Source organism: Pholcus phalangioides, unplaced genomic scaffold, assembly GCF_987345545.1.
Source record: "Pholcus phalangioides strain wild (caught in Gottingen) unplaced genomic scaffold, Ppha-v1.0 ptg000003l_1, whole genome shotgun sequence".
Taxonomy (NCBI): domain Eukaryota; kingdom Metazoa; phylum Arthropoda; class Arachnida; order Araneae; family Pholcidae; genus Pholcus; species Pholcus phalangioides.
Genome location: NW_028301596.1, coordinates 20,219,378 through 20,242,030, shown reverse-complemented (window position 1 = coordinate 20,242,030; position 22,653 = coordinate 20,219,378). Strand labels below are relative to the sequence as shown.

Genomic DNA, 22,653 nt, shown 5'->3' with positions numbered 1-22,653 from the left:
CAACGGTACAAAATTCAATCGTTATATTTCGGTCATAGTTTGAAAAATTGATGGTAGATGGCAGCACTATATCAGGCATTACACAGAAACAAACTTCGTATCTGATTTACAACACGTACACGCATGTTTCCACATTCACCAGTTCGTTAGAGGGATAAGGACGAGGTGCATATGTGGTTTAGTAGTAGTAGTAGTAGCAGGGCCCTAGGCTGGGATCTTTGACAGGGACTCCAGGTCAGACTGTTCACCCCCCCCCCTTTCCCCCAATACGAATTCTCTGTGTGAAAAAAAAGAATGATGAGAATAATCTCGGGCTCCCGAATAGGGTCCTATCAGCCCCACCGTCCTTGTGGGGGCATGCGGGGACTTAAGTTGCACAGGGCTTTTGCGATAGGATCATACACTGGTGTGCAAAAATTAAGGATGAAGCTGAAAAATTGTGGTCAAGTACTCTTTACGGATGAAAGCAGACTTAGTCTGACTAGCGATTCTGGACGCATACACATCTGGAGAGAGCGGGGAACACGCAATAACTCCTCCTACATCATCGAAAGGGACCGGTTCGGAAGTGGTAGAGTTCTCGTTTGGGGAGTATCATGCTTGGTACCCGAACATCTTCCAACGTGGTTCAGTTACTAGTGCCCGCCATTGTACCGAGGTTCTCTTTCCTCACTCGCGTCTTTTTTAGAGGTGTCATGAGTCCTCAGTTCCTCTTCACGTACGGCAACGCTACACCTCATCATACAGTGGTTGTCGCAGAGCTGTTGGAAAGTGAAGATATTCAACGTATCGATTGGCCGGCATGGTCCCCGTATCTAAATCAAATCAAACACTCTAGGGCAATGATTCCCAACGTGGACGTTAATGCCCCCTGGGGGCAATGGAATGTTCCATGGGTGGCGGTAGAAGCTACGGGTATAGCATAGGTTCATATGGGTTGGATTGCGTTGGGGAAGGGGGGGGGGCGATAGGAGAAAAACATTTCTGAAGAAGGGGGCGATGAGACAAAAAAATTGAGAAACTACGCTCTAGGGAGACACATGGCAACACGTCACCAGGCGCCAGCAACGATTCCGGAGCTGCGATTGGCACTACAACAGGAATGAGCAGCAATGACTCAACAGCTCGTTGACAACCTTGTACTCAGCATGGGCAGACGATGTAAATCCTGCATAGCAGTCAGGGATGATCATATAAACGAGCAAACCATCTTCCTAAAGGCTGGATTTTCCTTTCCAGTCACTTGTCACAGATGTTTCGGTTTTCTGTCCAATTGTGCTCGAGGCTAATTTTTCAATAAAAAGTTCCCTTTTCTCCTTTGGATTTCTTTTTTTTAGGAAAGTTTTGTTTACTTTTTCCATGTTCTTGCGTCTTGGTTATCTTATGGCAGTTTTTATGTCGATTTGGGACACTTTTGCACGACGTTACAATAAAGAAACAGTCTCGTCCTTAATTTTTGCCCACCAGTGTAACAGTGACCCGCGGCATAGTTGCAGATCACTTGAGTAGTCCCCGCGGCACATCCCTAGATCACTTAGATCCCTAGATCCTCAGTACACCTCATGTTTAACCCGCGGGTCAAACACTAGATCCCTAGATCCCTAGACCCTCAGTACACCTCATGTTTAGCCCGCGGGTCAAACATGATGCTCTAAGTGCTTGCACACATTCTATCTAGATCACCTTGTGGTCGCTCGCAGGCATCGAACACTCTCTAGATCATTTTCTTGATCTCTCAGTGAGATCCGTATCCTGCGTTTTCTAGGCGGATTTATGATTTTACCACTCATCTCTCATTATACTGACCACCAATTTCCTAATTTTATTACCCTGGGCTATATACACGACAATTTGGCCCCTCCTCCCTGTAAATACATCTGATGAACACGTGAATAAAAATATCAATATAAGTAGCTTATTGTCGGGGGGGGGGGAAGGGGAATCCATGTCGTGGGACCCATCACGAAACAATTGTTCCGAATATCAACAATAAAATAAATTATTCTCGTGACACGACAAAAGCATCACGGTCCACGAAACAATCGTTGCAGTTGTTAACGGCTAGATGGCAGCACCTCAGTAACATGGAAAAAGATTGGGATCTGAACACGGGAGAGAGAGAGAGAGAGGAAAGCAATATATTTTGGGATAAGGGAGGAAGAAGATGAGAGAAAAAAGTACAGTAGAGTATTTCTTTAAAAAGAAGGTATAATACCACAGAGCTGGTCTTTGTGAATCCACAGGAAAAAAGTGTCTCGTTCTCCACTTGACACGGAAAAACCTTCGATATTGCCGGAGGGCGACTTACGCAAGAGCCGGTAAGTGTTTGTTTTTCAATACGAAAGTATTACATTAATAAGCAGCACCTGTTGAGAGCGATCACAAACTTTTCGAAATGAGTTCATCCGAGCGTAAACAGAAACTTGACATTCGGATAAAATGAAAGCTGCATAAAGATCCTTTCAGAAAATATGCGTGGTAATATATGGCAATTCCAAGGAATATGCTTATATTAAAGCATTTTCTCTTCCTTGGATGTTAGTCAACGTTTTCTTGTCCTTCGGAAAGGCGGGATTTTCAAATCACGCTAATTATGATCATTATACGTTCGAGGGGAGTTCAAGTTGCATTTTTGTAAGAAAATCAATATTAAAAACTAAAATAATTAAATTATCAGTGTTGTACAGCACAATTGACACAGGAGTGTTTCCCGAATTGAGGATCGCGGGTATCTTGAAATTAACATTTTGAAAGACCATATTTCGCTTTAACGAAAAGATGAAAACAACAGGAAGTTAAATAATAAAAAGTGATAATAATGAAATAAAAACAAATTCTAAATTAACGGAGAAAAATAAATAAAAAATTATATACAAAAAATAATAATTATTAAATTGGAAATTGTAAAAAAGAAAAATAAATATGAAGTTAAAAATTATAAATTAGAAAAAAATTATAAATTCAAAAGAAATTGTAAAAAGAAAAATTAATATCAAATTAGAAATTATGAGCTTTAGATTAAAAAGAATTAAATTATGAAGAAAAATAAAAATTATAAAATAATGAAAGATGAGTTATAAAGAGTAAATTGAAGGTAAATTCGAAGTCAATTAAAAATTAATATATGTTTCTATATAAAAAACTTATTTTGGCTTGTTCAAAGAACATTTTTTTCGACATCAATGATCATCTTGTTCTGGTTTCAAGTTTTCTATTCCTTGAGTATGTATGTACTTCTACTACTAAATTACAAAATATGCATATTTAATCATTTATGTACGTACAACGACACGATAAAGTAACAATATTTATATAATTAAAATTGAAAAAATGTTTCTCAATTTTTCTTTTTCAACTATCGGAGAACTGAATTAATTTTGTGAAAAAATTGTGTCGATTACAAGATGACATTAATTACGTATATCGTCATTAGAGCTGCCCTTAGGGTCGCACAACATTTGTAGCTGCACCTTTTTTTGAAATAAATAAAATGAAGTAGTTGTGGTTCAAAAAATGAAGAAAATATTTACAAAAATATCCGAACATAATATTGGTTATTAAAAAAAGAAGAGAGGAAAATTATTCGTCCCGTAAATGGGTCCCATATCTGATAAATTTAATGACAACCACAAAAATCATGTTCTCATCTCCAAAAATCGAGTTATTACTGTGAAAGCTCGTACATATAAAAACCTATTGAAAACCGTAAAATATATATATATATATTAAAATGAAAATTATAGAAACAAAAATAAATATTGAATTAGGAATTATAAATTTTAGAATGAAAATAACAAAATTATGAAGAAAAATGAAAATTATATAAAATTTAACTATAAAAAGGTACGATGAAAAAAAAAAGAATCAGCGTGGATATAAATTTTGTTTAATTCTCTTAATTTCATATTTGTTGAGTTGAATGAATAAATGATTGATTCAATTTTTCTATTTTGGAAAATAAATACTGTATACAGGGTGTCCTGTAAGTGATAAAGGGGCTTTTATCTCATTAACCATCCGTCGTAGAAATATGATTTCAGTTCAAAAAATGATCAAAAGGCGTTCAAAAATTATCCTGTACCAGTTTTGAGAGTGGAAATACAGTGCGTCACAAAATAACAATACGGCCTGCTTGTCCTCTAACGTCTGATTAGAAAGTTGTTGCAGTGCCGTCTTAACGCATGGCTCACCCGGGCACGGCCCGGGGGCCTCAGAAAAATGAGTAGTTGAATTTTTCGAGAATTTGCCAGGTAGGGCCTCAGAAAAATCACTTGGCCCGGGGGCCCGTGATGCTTTTAAGACGGCCCTGAGTTCTTGCCCTGTTTTTTGAGACGAACAAAAAACTTTCTAACCTCAATATTCGCGGATATATTCGAATTCAGAAACTGGAGAAAAGGACGACAGCACAAACGAAGGAAAGGAGCGTTGTGTTCGTCAGTTTTTTGCTGTTCTTTCATAAATTTCCAAAATCTATGAAAGAATAGCAAAAACTAACGGACGTGGATTTTCTTTTTTGTTGTTGGCCTCAGGAGGAGAGACAGGGCAACACCTTTCTAATAGGAAGTCAAAGGACAAGGAGCCGTATAGAAATTTAGATTTTTATTATTCTGTTACACACTGTATTTTCGTTCTCAAAATTGGTACAGGGTTATTTTTGAACGCCTTTTGAGCATTTTTTTAAATTGGAATCATATCTCTACGACGGACGGTTGATGAGATAAATGCCGCATCAGCACTTACAGGACACCCAGCATACTATACTTATACATGGAGGGTATCATGGAGAAAAATTTTCGATTGTTTCTTTTGGCGATATGGAATATTATACTTATCAGGTTGATATGTGTCTGAAATTTATTATTATATAAAGAAGCAGAAATCTCTTAAATCATTTTTAATTGGTTATTGGTTGATTATAACTTGTCAGGGGTGCACAATCTTTTTCAGCCCGCTGGCCAAATACAGTATGTGGTATTTCTGTCGCTCGCAGGCCAGGAAACTGGAATAAAGTGACCACGTGACCTGTATTTAACGGGACATTCCCGTAATTTTGGCCGTCCCGACTTCTCTATAAAATTTCCCGATTTTCAACGAATCTTACTTGAATTTTTGTTTTTTACTGGAATCAAGGATTTAGATTAGAAATTATAATATGATAATTGAATGATTGATTATCATAATTAGTTATAGTGATGTAAATAAATTCATTTTATATTAAATACATAAAGTGAATTTATTTTATTCAACAAACTTAGCATTTCAAACACGTTTTTTTAGTGAATTAAATTGAAATCAATTGTTTGAGTTGCGGTAGTCCTATATTTCCCGCCATTGACAATTTTTCACAGCAATTTCACCGATAGTTGGCAATTTTTTTTTTGACAATTTTTTCTCGCTAATTAGCAGCGACCCGTATGGATCCTGATTTCCCGTATTTTTATGAAGGAAATATGGTCAACCTTCTTACTGCTGATTCTTTTCTACTGGAACACCTTTCGCCGGATAGAAGTCCTGGGCGGGCCACATTTGGCCAGAGGTTTTTCACCCCTGCAGTATACGATGCATTGGAAGGCTAAGATACTGATATCTATTACAACAGCGTTTCTCAACCTATAGTCCGCGCACCTGAGCTGTTCCGCAAAGATGGGCCTGCTCAGCTAGTCTGCAGAGAGCCTTGAAAATATAATGCTAATAAATGGAAATTTTATTCGGTTGCATTTTTACTAATATTAGTGATACTCACATAGGTGCAAATTAAAAAAAAAAAAAATCAGGTCTACCTGTTCTACAATACTACTGATACCAGTAGGTCCACAAATATTGTAACTCAAGAGTGCTCAATCTTTAGGGGTGTGTCGCGTGCCACTCAATTGATCTGTAAGTTTACCATGGATCACTTGGGCGATCTGTGAATAAGCCGCTAATTATATAAATGAACTGGAAATGTGTGACGGACCGCTTTTATCTGGAACTGCACCACGGGCTGCTCAAGTGTTCTGGAACTGTGCCGCAGGTCACTTAAGTTTTCTGAAAATATGTTGCTGACCACTTAAGTAATGTGAAAACTGCACCGCCGGTCACTTAATTGATCTGTGCAAATACAAGGCCACAACAGGCAAAATGCCCAGCGAGGCGGCATAAATGTGCTGTGGGTTGATTTAGTGATCTGGAACTGTGTTCGAGCCACTTAAGTGATCTAACTGTGCTCGAGCCACTTAAGTGATCTAACTGTGCTCGAGCCACTTGAGACATCTGAAACTGTATTGTAGGTAAGTGATCTGGAACTGTGCTGTGGGTCACTCAAGTGTTCTGTGAATATGTCGCTAGTCACTTGAGTGATCTGGGAATGTGCTGCTGGTTACTTAAGTGATGTGAACGTGCAGCAGGGGGCACTTAAGTGATCTGGGACTGTACAGGGGGTCACTTAAGTGACCTGTAAATATGCTCCCCGTCACTTGAGTTACCTGTAAATATGCCCCGAGTTTCTTAACTTATCTGAAAATGCACCGCTGGTCGCTTGAGTGATCTGGAACTGTGGCGCGAGTTATACTTGAGACATCTGAAACTGTGCCACGGTGATCAGTAAATATGTCGCCGCTCCCATTTTATCGTGCTTCGAAAGGTTGAGAAACGCTGTAATTCACGAATTTGTGGTTTTCTCTTGTTATGGGTTGTACATACGTGGCTCCAAGTTTCATGCGGCACAAATTTCTGGTTGATTGGCTTTTACTTCCTGAAATGAACCCGTGAATGAACCGTGCCGAATGTGTATCGCGTTTATAATATCATTGCTATATTAGACAGAAACTAGGGTGGATATGGAAAGGAATGGAATGAAGTAGTTTGGCTTCTCTTCCTGAGTCATTGGGGCTTTTATAAAGAGAAAAAAAGGGCGTCCCATCCTCCTCCCATCAGCACATTTTAAAAATAGCGACTGGTAGTTGGTTGCATCTTCTTCTTGTTCTTCTTCTCGTCGTGTCGCGCTTCCTTATGACGTTCTCATCAGCTTTGATAGCTGTTCCTCTTTATTTTTTTCGATGCATTTAATGGCTTTCCTCACTCGACGGAACTTTCTACTCCCATTACATATGTACAGAGTCTATATCAGGGACTTACGCGAATCTCTGCGAATCCTGCGTTTTCTGTGGTTTCTTCTTGCTTTTGATTCGTTTTCGGTTTATTTTCGGTTCGCTTGCTGAAAGTAAAATTAGGTATTATAAACTAGCTAAAATAATATGGATTTCTTTTTACGGGTTATAGAGCAGGACAGATAGCTAGTTCCGTAGGCTCCACCATAATACTCCTGCTTCATAGAGGAATTGCAAGAATTTTGCTTTATAGAGGAATTACAAGAATTTTGCTTCGTGGAGTCTTACATTTAATTCGTTTCGTAGAGCTCATCGCGGGGATATTGTTTCTTTAGTTTTCTTGGTTTATATAGAATCTTTCACAGTAATCTTCATATATTATATCACAAGAATTTTGCTTCATGGAGTTTTTCACAGAAATCTTGCTTCATGGAGTTTTTCACAGAAATCTTGCTTCTGTGGCCTATCATAACAGAGCTTCTGCTTTATAGTCTTCATAGACCATGGAGTTACCGGGTGCATTAATCACGTTTCATAGAGAGGAATCTATATCACCGGAATCTTTCTTCATCGAGCCTTTTACAAGTATTTCGCTTCGTATAGTTATAGTCTATCCAGGGCCGCAGCTAGAAATGAAAATGAACTCTGTCGCCTTGTCCCGGGTGCAGTATCAATTTTAGCTCCCTCCCCCATCCCTCCCGTAATTCTTAACGGAAAAAAGATTGTATTCGTAATTCAGTGTATTCCTGATCCAGCACCCGGGGCATCAAAACCCCTACCCGCCCTTAGTTGCGGCAATGAGTCAGGGTCTTGCTTCATAGATTTTGAAACAAATTTTGCTTCATGGACTTTAAAACAGGAATTTTGCTTCATGGACTTTAAAACAGGAATTTTGCTTCATGGACTTTAAAACAGGAATTTTGCTTCATGGACTTTAAAACAGGAATTTTGCTTCATGGACTTTAAAACAGGAATTTTGCTTCATGGACTTTAAAACAGGAATTTTGCTTCATGGACTTTAAAACAGGAATTTTGCTTCATGGACTTTAAAACAGGAATTTTGCTTCATGGACTTTAAAACAGGAATTTTGCTTCATAGTTTATCACAGGGGTTTCGCTTCAAAGAATCTATCACAGAAATCTTGCTCCTAAGGTCTATTACAGAAATCTTGCTCCTAAGGTCTATTACAGAAATCTTGCCTCATAGAGTCTGTCACAGGCTCTTGCTTCGTATAGTCTTTTACGGGAATCCTGCTTCATGGAGCCTTTCACAGAAATCTAGACTCATAGAGTCATTCATCATAGGAAACCTGCTTTGTAATATTTCACAGCAATTTTGCTTCGTGTAGTCCGTCAGAACGAATTTTGCTTTACGGAGTCTATCAAATGAATCTATCGAAGGAGAGGAAAGGAGTTTAATTAAATGTACGTATATAGCTTTAAAATAAGTAAATAAGTACGCTTCCGGTCACGTAGATAATAGTTCTGAAAATACGCGTACTACGTACGTATTACTAAACTAAATAAATGAAAAAATACGTACAAAAAGGCGACAGACTGTCCATTTGTACAAAAAATGCGTTATGCTTTTAAATTAAACACTTGAAAATAAATTGAGTAATATTCTATTTGAAAGTAATTTATAAATGTAAACAATTTTTTTCCATTCAATTAAAATTACTTGTTGGATTCGTCTGAAACCTTGACTTTGACTCAAGTGAGTATCATCGAAGGGAAAAGAGCGCTTTTTAAGGTGCAAGAACACGGCGCTATCAACCTATTAATAACACCGTCTGACCTTGCGACGCTTTCTTGTTTTTTTTTTCTTTAAATTTGGTTTTTTGTGTGACCTCAACTCCTAAGTGTGCCCTTGAATGTTTCGCTCGTTGAATCATCGTCGATTAAAGACTATAAAAGACTTCCGTAATTTTGGGAATTAATTAATTGTGTCGTCATTACGTTGTTCTAAAAATCTGATATTCGAGGCTGGAGTCTAAAATGTTATGATATATCCATAATGACGAAAGATATATTCTACAGAATTGATATTTGAAGGGGAAAAAACAATCACAGGTTCAGACTTTAATATGCGAATTTTGCACAGATCTGTCCAAAATTTTGTACATGACGGTCGATCTGGTACTCACTGTTCGCTTCCAGATACGTGATTCTCGCATCAAAATTCAATTTTGCTCTTCCAAATTTCGTTGAGGAGTGAAACTACTCCGTCAAATTTTAGGCAATTTTTTCCTAATAGTGATTTGTTTAATAATAAAAAATACCCCTTAAAATTTTGGAGGGGGGAGAAATTACTCTTCAAATTCATAACACTGCTGATTCGTGAAGGTATCCAAGACATATATACATCGATGGGGCATCGTTGTACCCGTCTGGACAAGGATTTATCCTCGAACATCAATCTCTATCTACACTGAATAATTTCCGATACTTTCGTTATTCGGTACGGTACAGGACCATCGCAGGAACCAAGCTTCGTAGAGTCTTTTACAGGAATCGGGGTTTTCGGGATAATTCAGGTAATTCAGGGCAGGGCCGTCAATTCAACTTTTTCCGGGGGGGGGGGGCGAAGCACATCTACTCAATGTATATATATATACCATTTTTAGTGTATTTTCAAAAACCAGGGGGGGGGGCAACGGTCCCCCTGCCCCCCTAAATGACGGGCCTGATTTGGGGGGGTCAGGGGGGTCGTTGCCCCCCCCTCGTGGCTTTTGAAAATACACTAAAAATGGATATATATATATATATATATATATATGCGTACATTGAGTACATGCTCTTTGTCCCCCTGGAAAAAGTTGAAATGACGGCTCTGATTCAGGGGTTCTTTATGTTTCGTGTCCTACAGACCTGTTGTACCCGTTAGACCAGTGATTCCTAACGTGGACGTTAACGCCCCCTTGGAGGCGATGGAAAGTTCCAGGGGGTGGTAGAAGCTACGTGTATGACATAGGATCCTATGGGGGGAAGGGCATAGGGTTCCCTGGCCCTTGCCCTATAGGGCCAGGGAACCCTATGCCAATCAGATTAAGGCGGCTCACCTTTACAGAATAACAATCAGCACAAAATAATGCAAAAAGAATTGTTAATTGTTTTCTCGTCTGAGCTCACGAACACACCGAAACCTCTGCAATGACTGACGAAAAGTCCGTGTACCCCTGTTTAAGAAAAACTCCTTTATTAATTGGAGGATGTGTCTTTTCTTTTCAGGTCCTGGTGAACGTAACTGGATAACTTTGACAGTTTCTCAGTTAGGCTGACTTGACATCTAGAGATTAAAAACATGTAGGATTCGGAATGATTGAATAGTACATTTAACGTGTGCACGCATCGAGCGGTGTGTGTGTGTGTGTGTGTGTGTGTGTGTGCGCGCAAGTGAAACGATGGCTTCGTGGAATCAGTGGAAAGAAGTCCAATCCACTGATGGTGGAGGCTCACCTTATCCTTGGAGTCGCCGGAGGATGGACAGCGTCGACGAGACCGCGGCCAATCAGACAATGACTTACGCGGATATTGTGGCCTCCCAGTCCCAGGATTACGTGGACGAGAAGGAGCTGGAATTTCGGCAGACCATCCAGCACTTAGCAGGTGAGTTTGGCTCATTGCCAAAGAACTTTTGATTTTTATATTTTTAAAATTTACTAGAAAAACGAGATGCCCACTTCACAGAGGTGAATGGGTCGAGACTTAATTTCTTAATATCTTTCGATTTCTAACCCATTCTTCATTAACAAGAGTTTCATAGCTTACTCATGAACAGTTTCTCAGCCCTGATTCTATGATCATGTGACCGAGTCTTTAGGATGAAAACGTTTTCTTTCTGGATTACTAATAAGCATTTGATGGTCAAACGTGGTAAACTTTGACCTGAATTTTCCCAGTTACTGGAGTTTTCATTGTATGTTGACATTGGATCAAAGCAATAAAGCGTTCAAGGTTTTATGAACGTTTCGGACACAGAAAGGTTCAGACCTGCATCACTTCTGCTGTATTTTCATGCCGCTCCCTCGATCGACAAAAAGTGAACTTTTTCCTATACCAAAAAGAATCCCTTTAGTGCGAATAACTTTTTCTCAAACCCCATTCAAATAGACCAGTTCCTTCAATTTTCATGAATTTTTAAACGAATTAGTGTGTGATACCCTGTGCATTTGATTTGAAAAAAAATTGAATTTTTTTTCCGCTTCCATGTTGTGCAATTTGCTCGTCGTAGCCGTCGAGTTTGAATGAAGTTTTATTAGTTTCAGTTGTAGATAGCTTATAACAGAGACATTTGAATTATAGACACCGTTATGGACACCCCGTACTGCTTATGTCAGAATTGAAATATTTTCAGTGTTCACGAAGATAATATATACAATGTGTCAGACTAAACGGATGTTTGTTAGATCTGTGATTAACTCGTCTTCTACAGCACTCACCTTTATTCAAAGAGAAACAATTGTTTAACGAAATGAATACTCTGTACTTGGTTTTCTTCAGCACAAGCCAACATTTTCTAGAATGAATATAGGAATATAATTCACCAAGAGAACGAGGGGCTTTTCGGTATGCATCTCGGATCATTCTCCGTATAAACGGAGGAATGATATATTCGTAGGAATAATGCGTAAAGGTTAAAAGGTAAATTATTATAAGGCGTCTTGAGTAGAATAGAAAAGAAGAGAGGGAGTAAGGGTAGAGAAAAGAAACCCAAATGGATATACGTACTGTGCATCCCATCTTCTTCGTTGGAAAATTTCCAATAAGTTTTATTTCTTCTGTGTGGATTTTGTGCCAAAAAGAACCAACCGCATATAAACAAGAAGAAGATCGCCCCCTGTCTCTTACCATAAGATTCTGCAGCTCGATGATGCTGCTGATGATACAGTCAATGATGATGATGCCGGGTACTGGTAGAAAACAGTCGTCGCCGTCGTGCATTTGTTTGTGCGCTTGGAGCAAACTACACGTACATCAGTGGTATTGCGTGCTGTGTACGGCAAGGGGTTAGACAAAGAAAGAATGGAAAGATAATTTTTTTTTTGGTGGCAGCAGTTGGTCTGCCGTGTGATAGACATCTTTATTTCTCTAAAAAAGAGAGAGAGAGAGAGCGAGCAGTTTTGAGGACACTGGAAAAGCAGCCAGTCCCCACGAATGGTGTAAAAGTCATTTTTCAATCAACCAGGGTCAATTAATCAAAAATTTTCATCAATTATTAAGGAATTTTGCTTCGTACAGTCATTTACACGAATCTTGCTTCATAAAGTCTATCGTAGGAACTTTGCTTTGTAGTTGCTTTTGCAGGAATCTTGCTTCATGGTCTATCGCAGGGATTTCGCTTTGCAGAGACTATTACAGGGATTCCGCTTTGCAGAGACTATTACAGGGATTCCGCTTTGCAGAGACTATTACAGGGATTCCGCTTCCTAGACACTTTTACAGGAATCTTTCTTTATAGAGACTTTTACACGAATCTAGCTTCACATAGAGACTTTTACAGGAATCTAGCTTCACATAGAGACTTTTACAGGAATCTAGCTTCATATAGAGACTTTTACAGGAATCTAGCTTCATATAGAGACTTTTACAGGGGAATCTAACTTCACATAGCGAGTTACAGGAATCTAGTTTCACACAAGAGACTTTTACAAGAATCTAGCTTCACATAGAAACTTTTACAGAAATCTAGCTTCATATAGGGACTTTAACAGGAATCCAGCTTCACATAGACTTACAGGAATCGTTTAATATAGAGGAATTATATCACAGGAATTTCACTTTGTGGAAACTTTTACAAGAATACTTTCCGACTTATATCGGAATCTCACTTCATCCAAGACAATGAACAAACAATTAATAATTGGTTGTTAATTTGGTTTTGATTATAGAAAATTTAACATTTTAATTCGTCAATAATTGATTAATTACGATGAAATTATGGACTGAAACGAATGAGTTTTCCCATTAATTCGAGAAATAAAAGGAGAACAAACCCCAAGGGTTCAAACCAATCTGGCACACCATTAACTAATTCTAACGTAGGTTTAAAAAAAACGCATGAAGATATATCTCTGACGTAATACTATAATTAACTTTCCTATAATTTAGCGAAAAAGAAATCAGGGTGTGTGTTTGATTCGGAAGAGATATACCATCGAGAGAGAACCAATTAATAATTCATATTCCGTTTTTTATTGGCATTAATCGTTTTTTTACGGATATTTTACGCCCTCATCTACCAACCGGATGGATCTTAATCAAATGAATATTCATTCATTTTATTCGGGTTAACTGAACTCGGCGAGGAGATAATGCCATCGCTATAATGTTATCACATGAGAGTGACTGAAGACCGCGTGGAAACCGAAAATTCGAGCGTAAGAATCAATTAATACAGGGTTAGCTCAAAAGAAATCGGTATTTTTTTTTGCATTTCGTAGGAAGATAGGTATTTAGAAGCGAGATATATGCAAATTACTTGCAAGAGTTTGCATATTTAAATTTTTAATTTGCAATTAGTGACAAATGTATGAAATAGCAAAGGCAAATAACTCTGGCTATATATATTATCAGATTTAGAATTTATGGTTTTGTCGCCCTTGACACATTTCTAGTCTAATTTTCTCGACCACTCATTCCTTAATTTGGTCGCCCTAGGCTATAACCTGCTTAGCTCCCCCCCCCCCACTTCCTTAGTAGACAACACATTACAATACTTTTGATGACAAGGGGGGGAGGAGGGGTTGGATGATGCTTACGTCATCAACCACACTTTATGAAAATATCAAATATTCTTGATGGCATCATACTCGGTGCGCCAAATACGAGAAAAATCTTTCGCTAGTTTGTGGGCACCTGAACTAACTTTCTCCCTAATGATAAATCCCTTACAGAGCCACTTCAGCGATCTCTAAATGTTTCACGGATCCTTCAAGTGCTCAGGAAATGTGTCTCCGGGCTGCTTAAGTGCTCTGGAACTGTGCAACGCATCACTCAAGCGATCCGTAATTATGGATCACTTAAGTAGTAATCTGGGAATGTTCCGCGGGTAACTTGAGTGATGTAGAACTGCATCGGGGGCCGCTTAAGTGCTGTAAAATTGTGCCACATGTCACTCTAGGGAACTCTAAATGTGCCACGGATCTTTTAAATGTTCTGTAACTGTGCCACGGGCCACTTAAATGTTCTGTAATTGTGCCACGGATCATTTAAGCGATCTGTAAATGTGCCGCTTAGTTCATTTTTACAAAATTGGGTTTGAGGGGGCAAGCCACATCAGATAACCTTCAGGGCCACATTTGGTCCGCGGGTCAAGGGTATACCATATGTGGCTTAAAGGATGAGTCGCAATGAATTTCTTAAAGAGAAATTTTGAGGTCTTATCTTTCAAATAGCATTGAAATTAACAGAAATCGACTATAATTACATATAAAGGTATTTTCTTTCGAAATTGTAATTTTTTTTACGTTAAATTTTTTTTTCATCTGGGGGGGGGGGCGTACGCGTGCCTCTATGCCCCCTCCCGCGTACGTTTCTGATCCCACCAATATGTGTTAGGAGGTAGGAGGCAGTGCTGGCGAAAGGGGGTTCAGAGTCTTGCTTACTTTTGCTCATAAGAGGGGGGGGGGCAAAAATGGCTAAAAATTTGCTGACGTAATACTTGAACAGCCCCTTTCTGAAAATGGGATATAGTAAGAAAACGAAGACACAGGTATTCAAGCCATTCTTGCGAAATATGAATGTGCGAAGTCAGGAATTTCAGCCACGTCAACGTCAATCATGATAGTACACTCGAATCCCGTTTTAACGAATAACGTTATAACGAAAATCTTGTTCTAACGAACACTTTTCTAATCCCTCAAATAAGTTTATATAGGAACAATGCAAGCAACTTGAAATTTCTTTATAACGAAATTTCGTTATTACGAAGGGATTTCTCCGGTCTCTTGGAGTTCGTTATAACGGGATTCAACTGTATAGTTATCGAAAAAAAAAATAAACTTTTTATATGGACACCTTGTGCCCAAAAACCCAATTAGAAACTTGTTGCCCTGTCTCTCCTGATGCCAACAAAAAAATTTCCCCGTTTCTAAGTGCAATATTTCCAGAGATATCTTTTGGATTTGAAAATCATAAAAAAGGTGGGAAAGAGAAGCGTCGTTCGTTTGTTTTCTTGTTCTTTCCAAACTTCCGTCCTATTTTTCGAATTCGAATATTTCAGTGAATATTGTACTAAGATACGTGGACAGGGCAACAACTTTCTAATTGGGTTTTTGGGCACAGGGCGTCCGTATATAAAAGGTTTATTTTTTATTTTATTTTAATAACTACTGTATACAGCATCGTAACATATTTTGTTAATTTTCATGGTCCATACCGGTTTGAAACCAACAACTAACTTTACTTAAAACATTATAACAGATAGTTTGGTTTTTATTTGATAGGTGGCTGCAGAAGTGTCCCGTATTCCTGTGATTGATAGTTTTGTGTCGAAGAGAAATGCGGCGTGAATATTTTCTGCAATTTTTAGAAGAATCAATATCGCACCTTTCGGACACTTCATGTGGTGTATATTAGGGCCATACAATCAATATACAGGGTGATCCAAAACTTAACGTACAAACATTCAGGGGAGGTAGAAAACCCAAAAAACAAAACAGAATCACATAGGAATGTATATATAAGGGAAATTATACAGGAAATCGCTAATCATTGTCAAAAATTGTGCCAGAGGCACACAAGTAAAATTGCCAATAGTTACTGAAATAGCCGGTCGTTGCCAAAAACGATGTCAAAGGGCATTAAAATTGCCAGTATATTGCTGAAATCGCCAATTGCGGGAAATGAAAATAGAGTGGGCTCTTAGGCCGGGATTACACTATAAAAGTTTGATAAAAGTCCTTTTATAAAACTTGAAAAATGCCACCAGTAAGATTATTGGTTACATTCTAGAAAATTCAACCGGTGATCTTATTGGTAGCATTTTTCAAGTTTTATAAAAGGACTTTTATGAAACTTTTATAGTGTAATTCCGGCTTTAGGAAGAAAAAAAATTCCTCTTCACATTGTTATTATTTCTAATCAAAATAATGTTCCAAAATATGAAAATATACCTTAAATTCTGAAGATCATGAAAAATTTCCTAAAATTACGGAAAATCATGAAAAAAATGCTCTATCGCGTAAAAATAGCGAAGTATGCAAAATGCATAAAAAGATATGAAAAGTCATTGAAATCCTAACCCTGGTGATCACACTTCAGGCAAGACGACGAAATTCCGTGCCTCGAAATGTATTTTTATCACGGAAACAATATGTAGCCTAAATACGTAGCCGTACCTCAGCCGTAACTCATCGATTCGATATCGCATCAGCGGAATTCTTTTCATCTGAATATGGCGCATGATATGAAACAGAATTTTCTATCAACTTCCTTCAATAGCCTCCCTTTTTATCCATCATTGAATCTTCCAGGTCATGGTCACCGTCTCGTCGACTGAAGATTCATTTATGACCGGACCAAAGGGGAGGAAGAAACAAAAATGACCCATAAAATATAATTTCTATTATTATATAAAAGACCGGCCCTCTCTAGAGAGACCGATGAGGCTTTCTGTGACCTCGTTATGCTCCCACGCGCGCGTTACCACTGTGTCTTCTGGAGTGTCGCGTATTAGCTTGCTTTTATATAGACGTGTTAGGGGGGGTCATTCAAGTATTATGTCAGCATCGATGGGAGGGGTTTCCAATTTGCGGACTTTGGGTGACAAGGCGGAGGGGGGGGGGAATTTCCTTGATCCGCGAGCCATCAACCACCCTTTATAAAAAAAATATGAAATATTCTTAATGGAATCTTACTCGTTGCGTCAAAAATGAGAAAACCCTTTCCCTAGTTTGTGGGCACCTGAACTAACATTATCCCTGATGATAAATCCCTTACAGAGCTACTTCAACGATCTCTAAATGTTTCACAGATCCTTCAAAAGGCTAAGGAAATGTCTCCGGGCTGCTTAAGTGGTCTGGAACTGTGCAACGCATCAGTCAAGTGATCCGTAATTATGCCGGGGATCACTTAAGTAGTAATCTGGGAATGTTCTGCGGGTAACTTGAGTGATGTAGAACTGCACCGGGGGCCGCTTAAGTGCTCTAAAATTGTGCCACATGTCACTCAAGGGATCTCTAAATGTGCCACGGATCGTTTAAGTGTTCTGAAACTGTGTCGCAGGTTACTTAAGCGATCTTTGAATGTGCCACGGGCCACTTAAATGCTCTGTAATTGTGCCACGGGTCATTTAAGCGATCTGTAAATGTGCCGCTTAGTTCATTTTTACAAAATTGGGTTTGAGGGGGCAAGCCACATCAGATAACCTTCAGGCCACATTTGGTCCGCGGGTCAAGGGTATACCATATGTGGCTTAAAGGGTGGGGCGCAATGAATTTCTTAAAAAGAAATTTTGAGTTCTTATCTTTCAAATGGCATTGAAATCAACAGAAATTGATTATAATAACATAAAAGTATTCTCTTTGGTAATTTAATTTAAAAAAATATTGTTTTCGCTTTAAAAAAATAAAATTTTGATCTTCTAGGGGTACCCCTAGTACTCCCCCCACCCCCCCCCCCCCCGCGTACGTCTCTGATCCAACCAATATGCTGACGAAAATTTGCTGACAAGGGGGAGGGGAGTCAAAAATTTGCTGACTTAATACTTGAACAGCCCTTTACTTTTCTAATAAGGTTAGTTCAGCTGACCCCCATCACCCTAATATAACGTGTACCAGGGTTTGACACATCTATTGCTCGACGCATGTGCGAATTTGACTGGCGTGAATGAATTTTTTCCGACCAAACGCCCTCCTTCTAACCAGATCGTGGTCCTCGCTCTGCTTCAAGGAAGAGAAAAAAAAGTAGGTTATCGAAAAAGTCCTGCTGTTTAAAATGTGCATGCATATATTGTGAACATCACGCGAAGTTTGTTTCTGTGGAATGCTTGTCTTTTTTTTGTGCAGTCTGAGTGGTGTTTATATAGTGTTGTGTGTGGTTTTCAATGCTGCCTGTGAGTCTATACTTCGAACTATGAGTGAAGTGCAATGATTGAATAAATGTACCGTTATAGGCCGGTTGCTCTTTCTGTGGTAAAACTTTATAACGGGGTGATCGGCTCTCATTCACGCCTAGACGTTGGGAACCACAGAAAAACAACTTCAGCCGATTACCACTGTGGCTCCAGTGGGGTGGGTTCGAACCCAGGTCCTCGCGCGGTGCGAGTCCGTCACTATGACCAATCGACCACCACAGCGGCCGATCACATGCCCGACACGGCATAGATATAAAAACGAAAACACATTTGTGAACATTTTCGTTTTTTTTTAATTTTTTCATCGTCGGTGATACGCAAATGTTCCTACACCCGCGCGTGCATGAAACCTCACAAGATTTCACTGTCTATTCAACGTATTTTGATTTATTTTCACGGTCCTAATCTCTAGCAGCCCGGTGCGATCATGGGCTCTCATGTATTGCAACTTGGCTCAAAATAAAATTATACACTGTAACTGGGCTGCTCCGGAAAACGGAGAACCTCGCTGCCAGCGAAATAGTGCACCCTAATCATACTCATGGAAGAGAAAGAAAAAACTCCTCAGAGAGAGAGAGAGAGAGAGAGAGAGAGTTTGCTCAAAAACGTGAAAACAATTATCCCAAAAAAGTTATATGTGCGACAAAAATTCTACGATTGAGTCAAACGTTTTGTAGAAAAAATTTATGCCGCATTTTCTCTTCTGCACAAAAATATAGGACCCCTGCTGCTGCCATATCCCCAAAGTAGAATGTGTACGTCGCGGAACAATTAGTGCTGTTGCAGAACAATCTGGAAGAATTTAGAGAAAAACGCTATTATACACATGGGAATTTTTTTTACCAAAGAATATTTTCAGTCAGCTGAGGGCTCGTTGCAGAACAATGCTTTGGGGCTGCCATCTATATGTTAAAACTAACTATATCTTATAAATTTTTTAAGTGCAGTTAGTTGTTGGTTTCAAACCGGTATGCAGCATGAAAACGAACCAAATGTGTTATGACACTATATATTATTTGTTTTTATGTAAATTATATGAGCAAAAATACCGGTTAATATGTTTTTTCTGGATGGATTACTTAGTGTAGATTCGGAAACTAAAAACAAAGTACAAGGTGTCCCATAAATCTGTAAGTAGTTTAAAAAAATCATAAAAATTGAAGGAGTTTGCATATTTAAATGCAGTTACCGAAAAAGTTATTCTCACGAAGGTTATTTTTTTGGTATAGGAAAGAAATTTAATTCAAATTCTTGTCGATAGAAGACGCTGCGCGAAAGCCAATCACTGGAAATATACACATCAGAGTCCTATAAATATTTGTGGATGAAGCACAAAAGGTGAAGTTGTTGTACCTCAGCCACGAATCTCTTGCCAATGCTTTATCAACATTTCGGACGTAGAAGAGAATGAAGAAAGGTTCAAGTCCAGAATTCCGATCCGCTAACGTGCAGCGCCTCCTATTGAAAAAACTCGAATCGGAATTTTTTTCTTATACCAAAAAAAAAAACACACCCTTCGTTTTAGAATAACTTTTTCGCAAAAAAGCGCATTCAAATATAAAAATACCTAAAATATTTATGAATTTTTAAACTATTTACGAATTTATGGGACACTCTTTATTATCAAGGGTACCGCAAGAGAGTTATGAAAATCACATGAATTTTACAAATATTTACGGTGGACCGAAAATGTCATTGTTTAACCGTGTTCTCCCGTAAGTTCCATTCATCAATTCAGAGACACGAAGTACGTTACGCAAGTCTTTATTCAGTAAGCGAGTTTTAGTATTTATTTAACGAAGTCACGTGACAGACTGTCGTTAGGCGGAAGATTTTGACCATTTTCTCCCACCACAAGAGTGCTAGGCAAACACCAAGCAGGTGTCACTTCCGTCATCGCAACTGTGATATCATAAGCATCTTGATGAGTGAAATCGCGTGGGCGTTTGTGGTTTTGACTACATGGAGAAGAAGAATAGAATAATAAGAGACTAACAAATGCAAAAAGTTCCACTGAATAATAAAATTATGCATTTAAAACCCCTGATTAACGGTCACCCTTCTTTTACGGACGAATTTTTCTTCCCGTCGGTGTTCGCAAAAGAGGGATTTCACTGTACTTGTATTTTCTTATGGACGGATTTTACTAAAAATACGTGCTTGCGTGAATCTCCCCCATGGGCCAGGCTCATTCTTATTTTTTGTCTGCAGAAAGCTTGTACGTATCGTAAACATGAAATCAATGCAATCGCTCATCATTTTGATTGTTGGTTGGTATGGGCGCGGTAGCCTAGGTCGATAAGATAACTGGCCTAAAGTACCAAAGGATGTTTAGAGGTACCGCGAGTTCGTCCTTGTCAGAAACTTTCCTGACACAGGATACGATAGAAACGACGACGTGACCACAGAAAAATGTTGCTTCTGCATGTAGTCCCACACCGATTGGTAAGTGCACCAACCTCTCGGTGAGACTCAACCTTTTGGAGAGTTCGGGCCACTTCATTAGTTTGAAAACTTGTCGCGGGCTACTTAAGTGATTCTTAAATGTGCCGCGCGTCAACCTTTTGGAGAGTTCGGGCCACTTCATTAGTTTGAAAACTTGTCGCGGGCTACTTAAGTGATCAGTAAATGTGCCGCGGGGGGTTTACGGGATGTAGAACTGTGCTGCGGGTCACTCAAGTGATCCATAAACGTGTCTAGCGCTGCTTAAGCGATCAGGGTATGTCTATGGACTACTTAACTGAAGTGAGAATGTGCTGCGTGTCACTTGAGCGATCTGTATATAACAGCACCTCCTGTATTTCCTACTTATTCACTATGATTTAAAATGTTATAGCCAATGGAACAAAAATATCGAGAGGGAACATAACTTTTCAATTCCGTTTATTGATGTTTCAGCTGCCACCCCTAAAAAATGCTCAATTAATCTCGTCTCCCGCCCATAACGATTGCACATGCCATTTGTTTGAAGTAGCACTACTCGGCAACGCTGACGATGAATAAACACCTCATGCCAAAAAAACGATTATCAAACGGTGGTGCACGTCCTAATCTACTTCAATGTATTTTGCGTGGGTCGTAGTTCAAACACAAAATAAGGCTCCTCCACCACCACCACCAGAAAAAGCATTTGTATTTTTAGCAACTTCAGCAAGAATCAAACAAAGAAACACGCGAGTCGTAAAAATAAAGGAAGCGGTAATTTAGGCAATGGCCAGCAATCCAGTGTGTGTGTGTATGTACGGAACTTTTTGTTTGATAGCCTCAATCACACACAAATTGCCATTCGGAGCCAAAAAAGCAAAGAGATGCACAATATGTAGACGAAGTGGCACAAATTGGAAAAGATGCATTTTATGCGGGGTTTTTTTTTCCATTTGGTACGGATGGTGGAGCACACCGATCTCGCTCTCTCGCTGCTATTACCATCCCAGCATTCTGGGACGTGGCGGTGGTTCCGTTTCTATATTTAGCAAATGGGTGGGAAAATGTTTTAAACGGTGGCGTTATGATGGTGGTGGTGCAAGTGAATTCTTTTGATACTTTTCCAGATGATTTCTTTTTTCACCCGAAACTCACATGAGGTTAGGGCAACGGGATCAGTTTGCGGATGATTTAACACTTTGTTGCTGGAACAATTGAGTTGGCAATGCCTGAGATCAGTGCAGCAGACTTTCCCTCGGCCCCTCATCCATTTACTATATTGGTGGTTGCACCCCTCAACCTCGACGCCATAAACCATCAGAAACCGTGAAAAGGCGTTGAATACTGAAACGCGAAACAGTATTTTGAGATGGTTAATGACTCGAGTCTTTAATCTGTCGATGCCTCCCTCTGTCAAGTCAAATTAATTTTCTTTCTGGTTCCCTATTCATTTTTACTGAAGAAATGCAGCCTTTCGTGACCTTCATCATTAGAAGAATATTCCTGACTGTGGCTCAAATGAAATTTTTCCTTGTGATTCTCATTAAGAACTTGCAAAAAAGAAAAAGGGAAACGGCTTTCCTTGAGGGGGTGACGAGAGTCAATTTCCGAACCAGTCATATCAATTATTCTAAAGCGAGATATTTTGATCCAACGCAAGTTTTTGAATGAGATAAAAACCGAAAAGAAAAACTATTAAACTCATTAACTCATAAAAGATAAAGATTATCTCAAGTGGTTTTTATCCATTTTTATCTCTTGTTTTTCTTTCATTTCGAGAGGGGGAATTATTGGTTTAAAAATCTGCGGTTCTTTAGGATCGATTTGTTCGCCAGTAAAATTCCATGTGCCCTGTTACCTTCATTGTGTATATATATTTTCATCCCGCACTCCCCAAAAATGCTTTGCCGCATCCCTGGCGGTGCGGATGCCCTCGGTTAAGAACCACTGATTTAAATCGTTTCGGGTGATCATTTTGCATGAAAATTTCGTGGGGTTTAATTCCTATTTAAGCGATTAACGGAAAATTCCCCGCCACGCAATTTACCAATAGGAAAATTCACC

The 22,653-nt window shown here is 39.0% G+C and overlaps 1 protein-coding gene across 2 annotated transcripts in view; it reads left to right on the top strand.

Moving 5' to 3' along the window:
* Window positions 1-2,135: 2,135 nt before the first annotated feature.
* Window positions 2,136-22,653, top strand: part of Msp300 (Muscle-specific protein 300 kDa) — a 326,596-nt gene continuing 306,078 nt past the window's right edge. For both annotated transcript variants that reach the window (XM_089245642.1, XM_089245623.1), the window contains exons 1-2: window positions 2,136-2,318; window positions 10,320-10,697. In XM_089245642.1, the coding sequence (XP_089101768.1) occupies window positions 10,493-10,697 (205 nt within the window). In that variant the 5' untranslated portion in view covers window positions 2,136-2,318; window positions 10,320-10,492. The remainder of the gene's footprint in view (window positions 2,319-10,319; window positions 10,698-22,653) is intronic.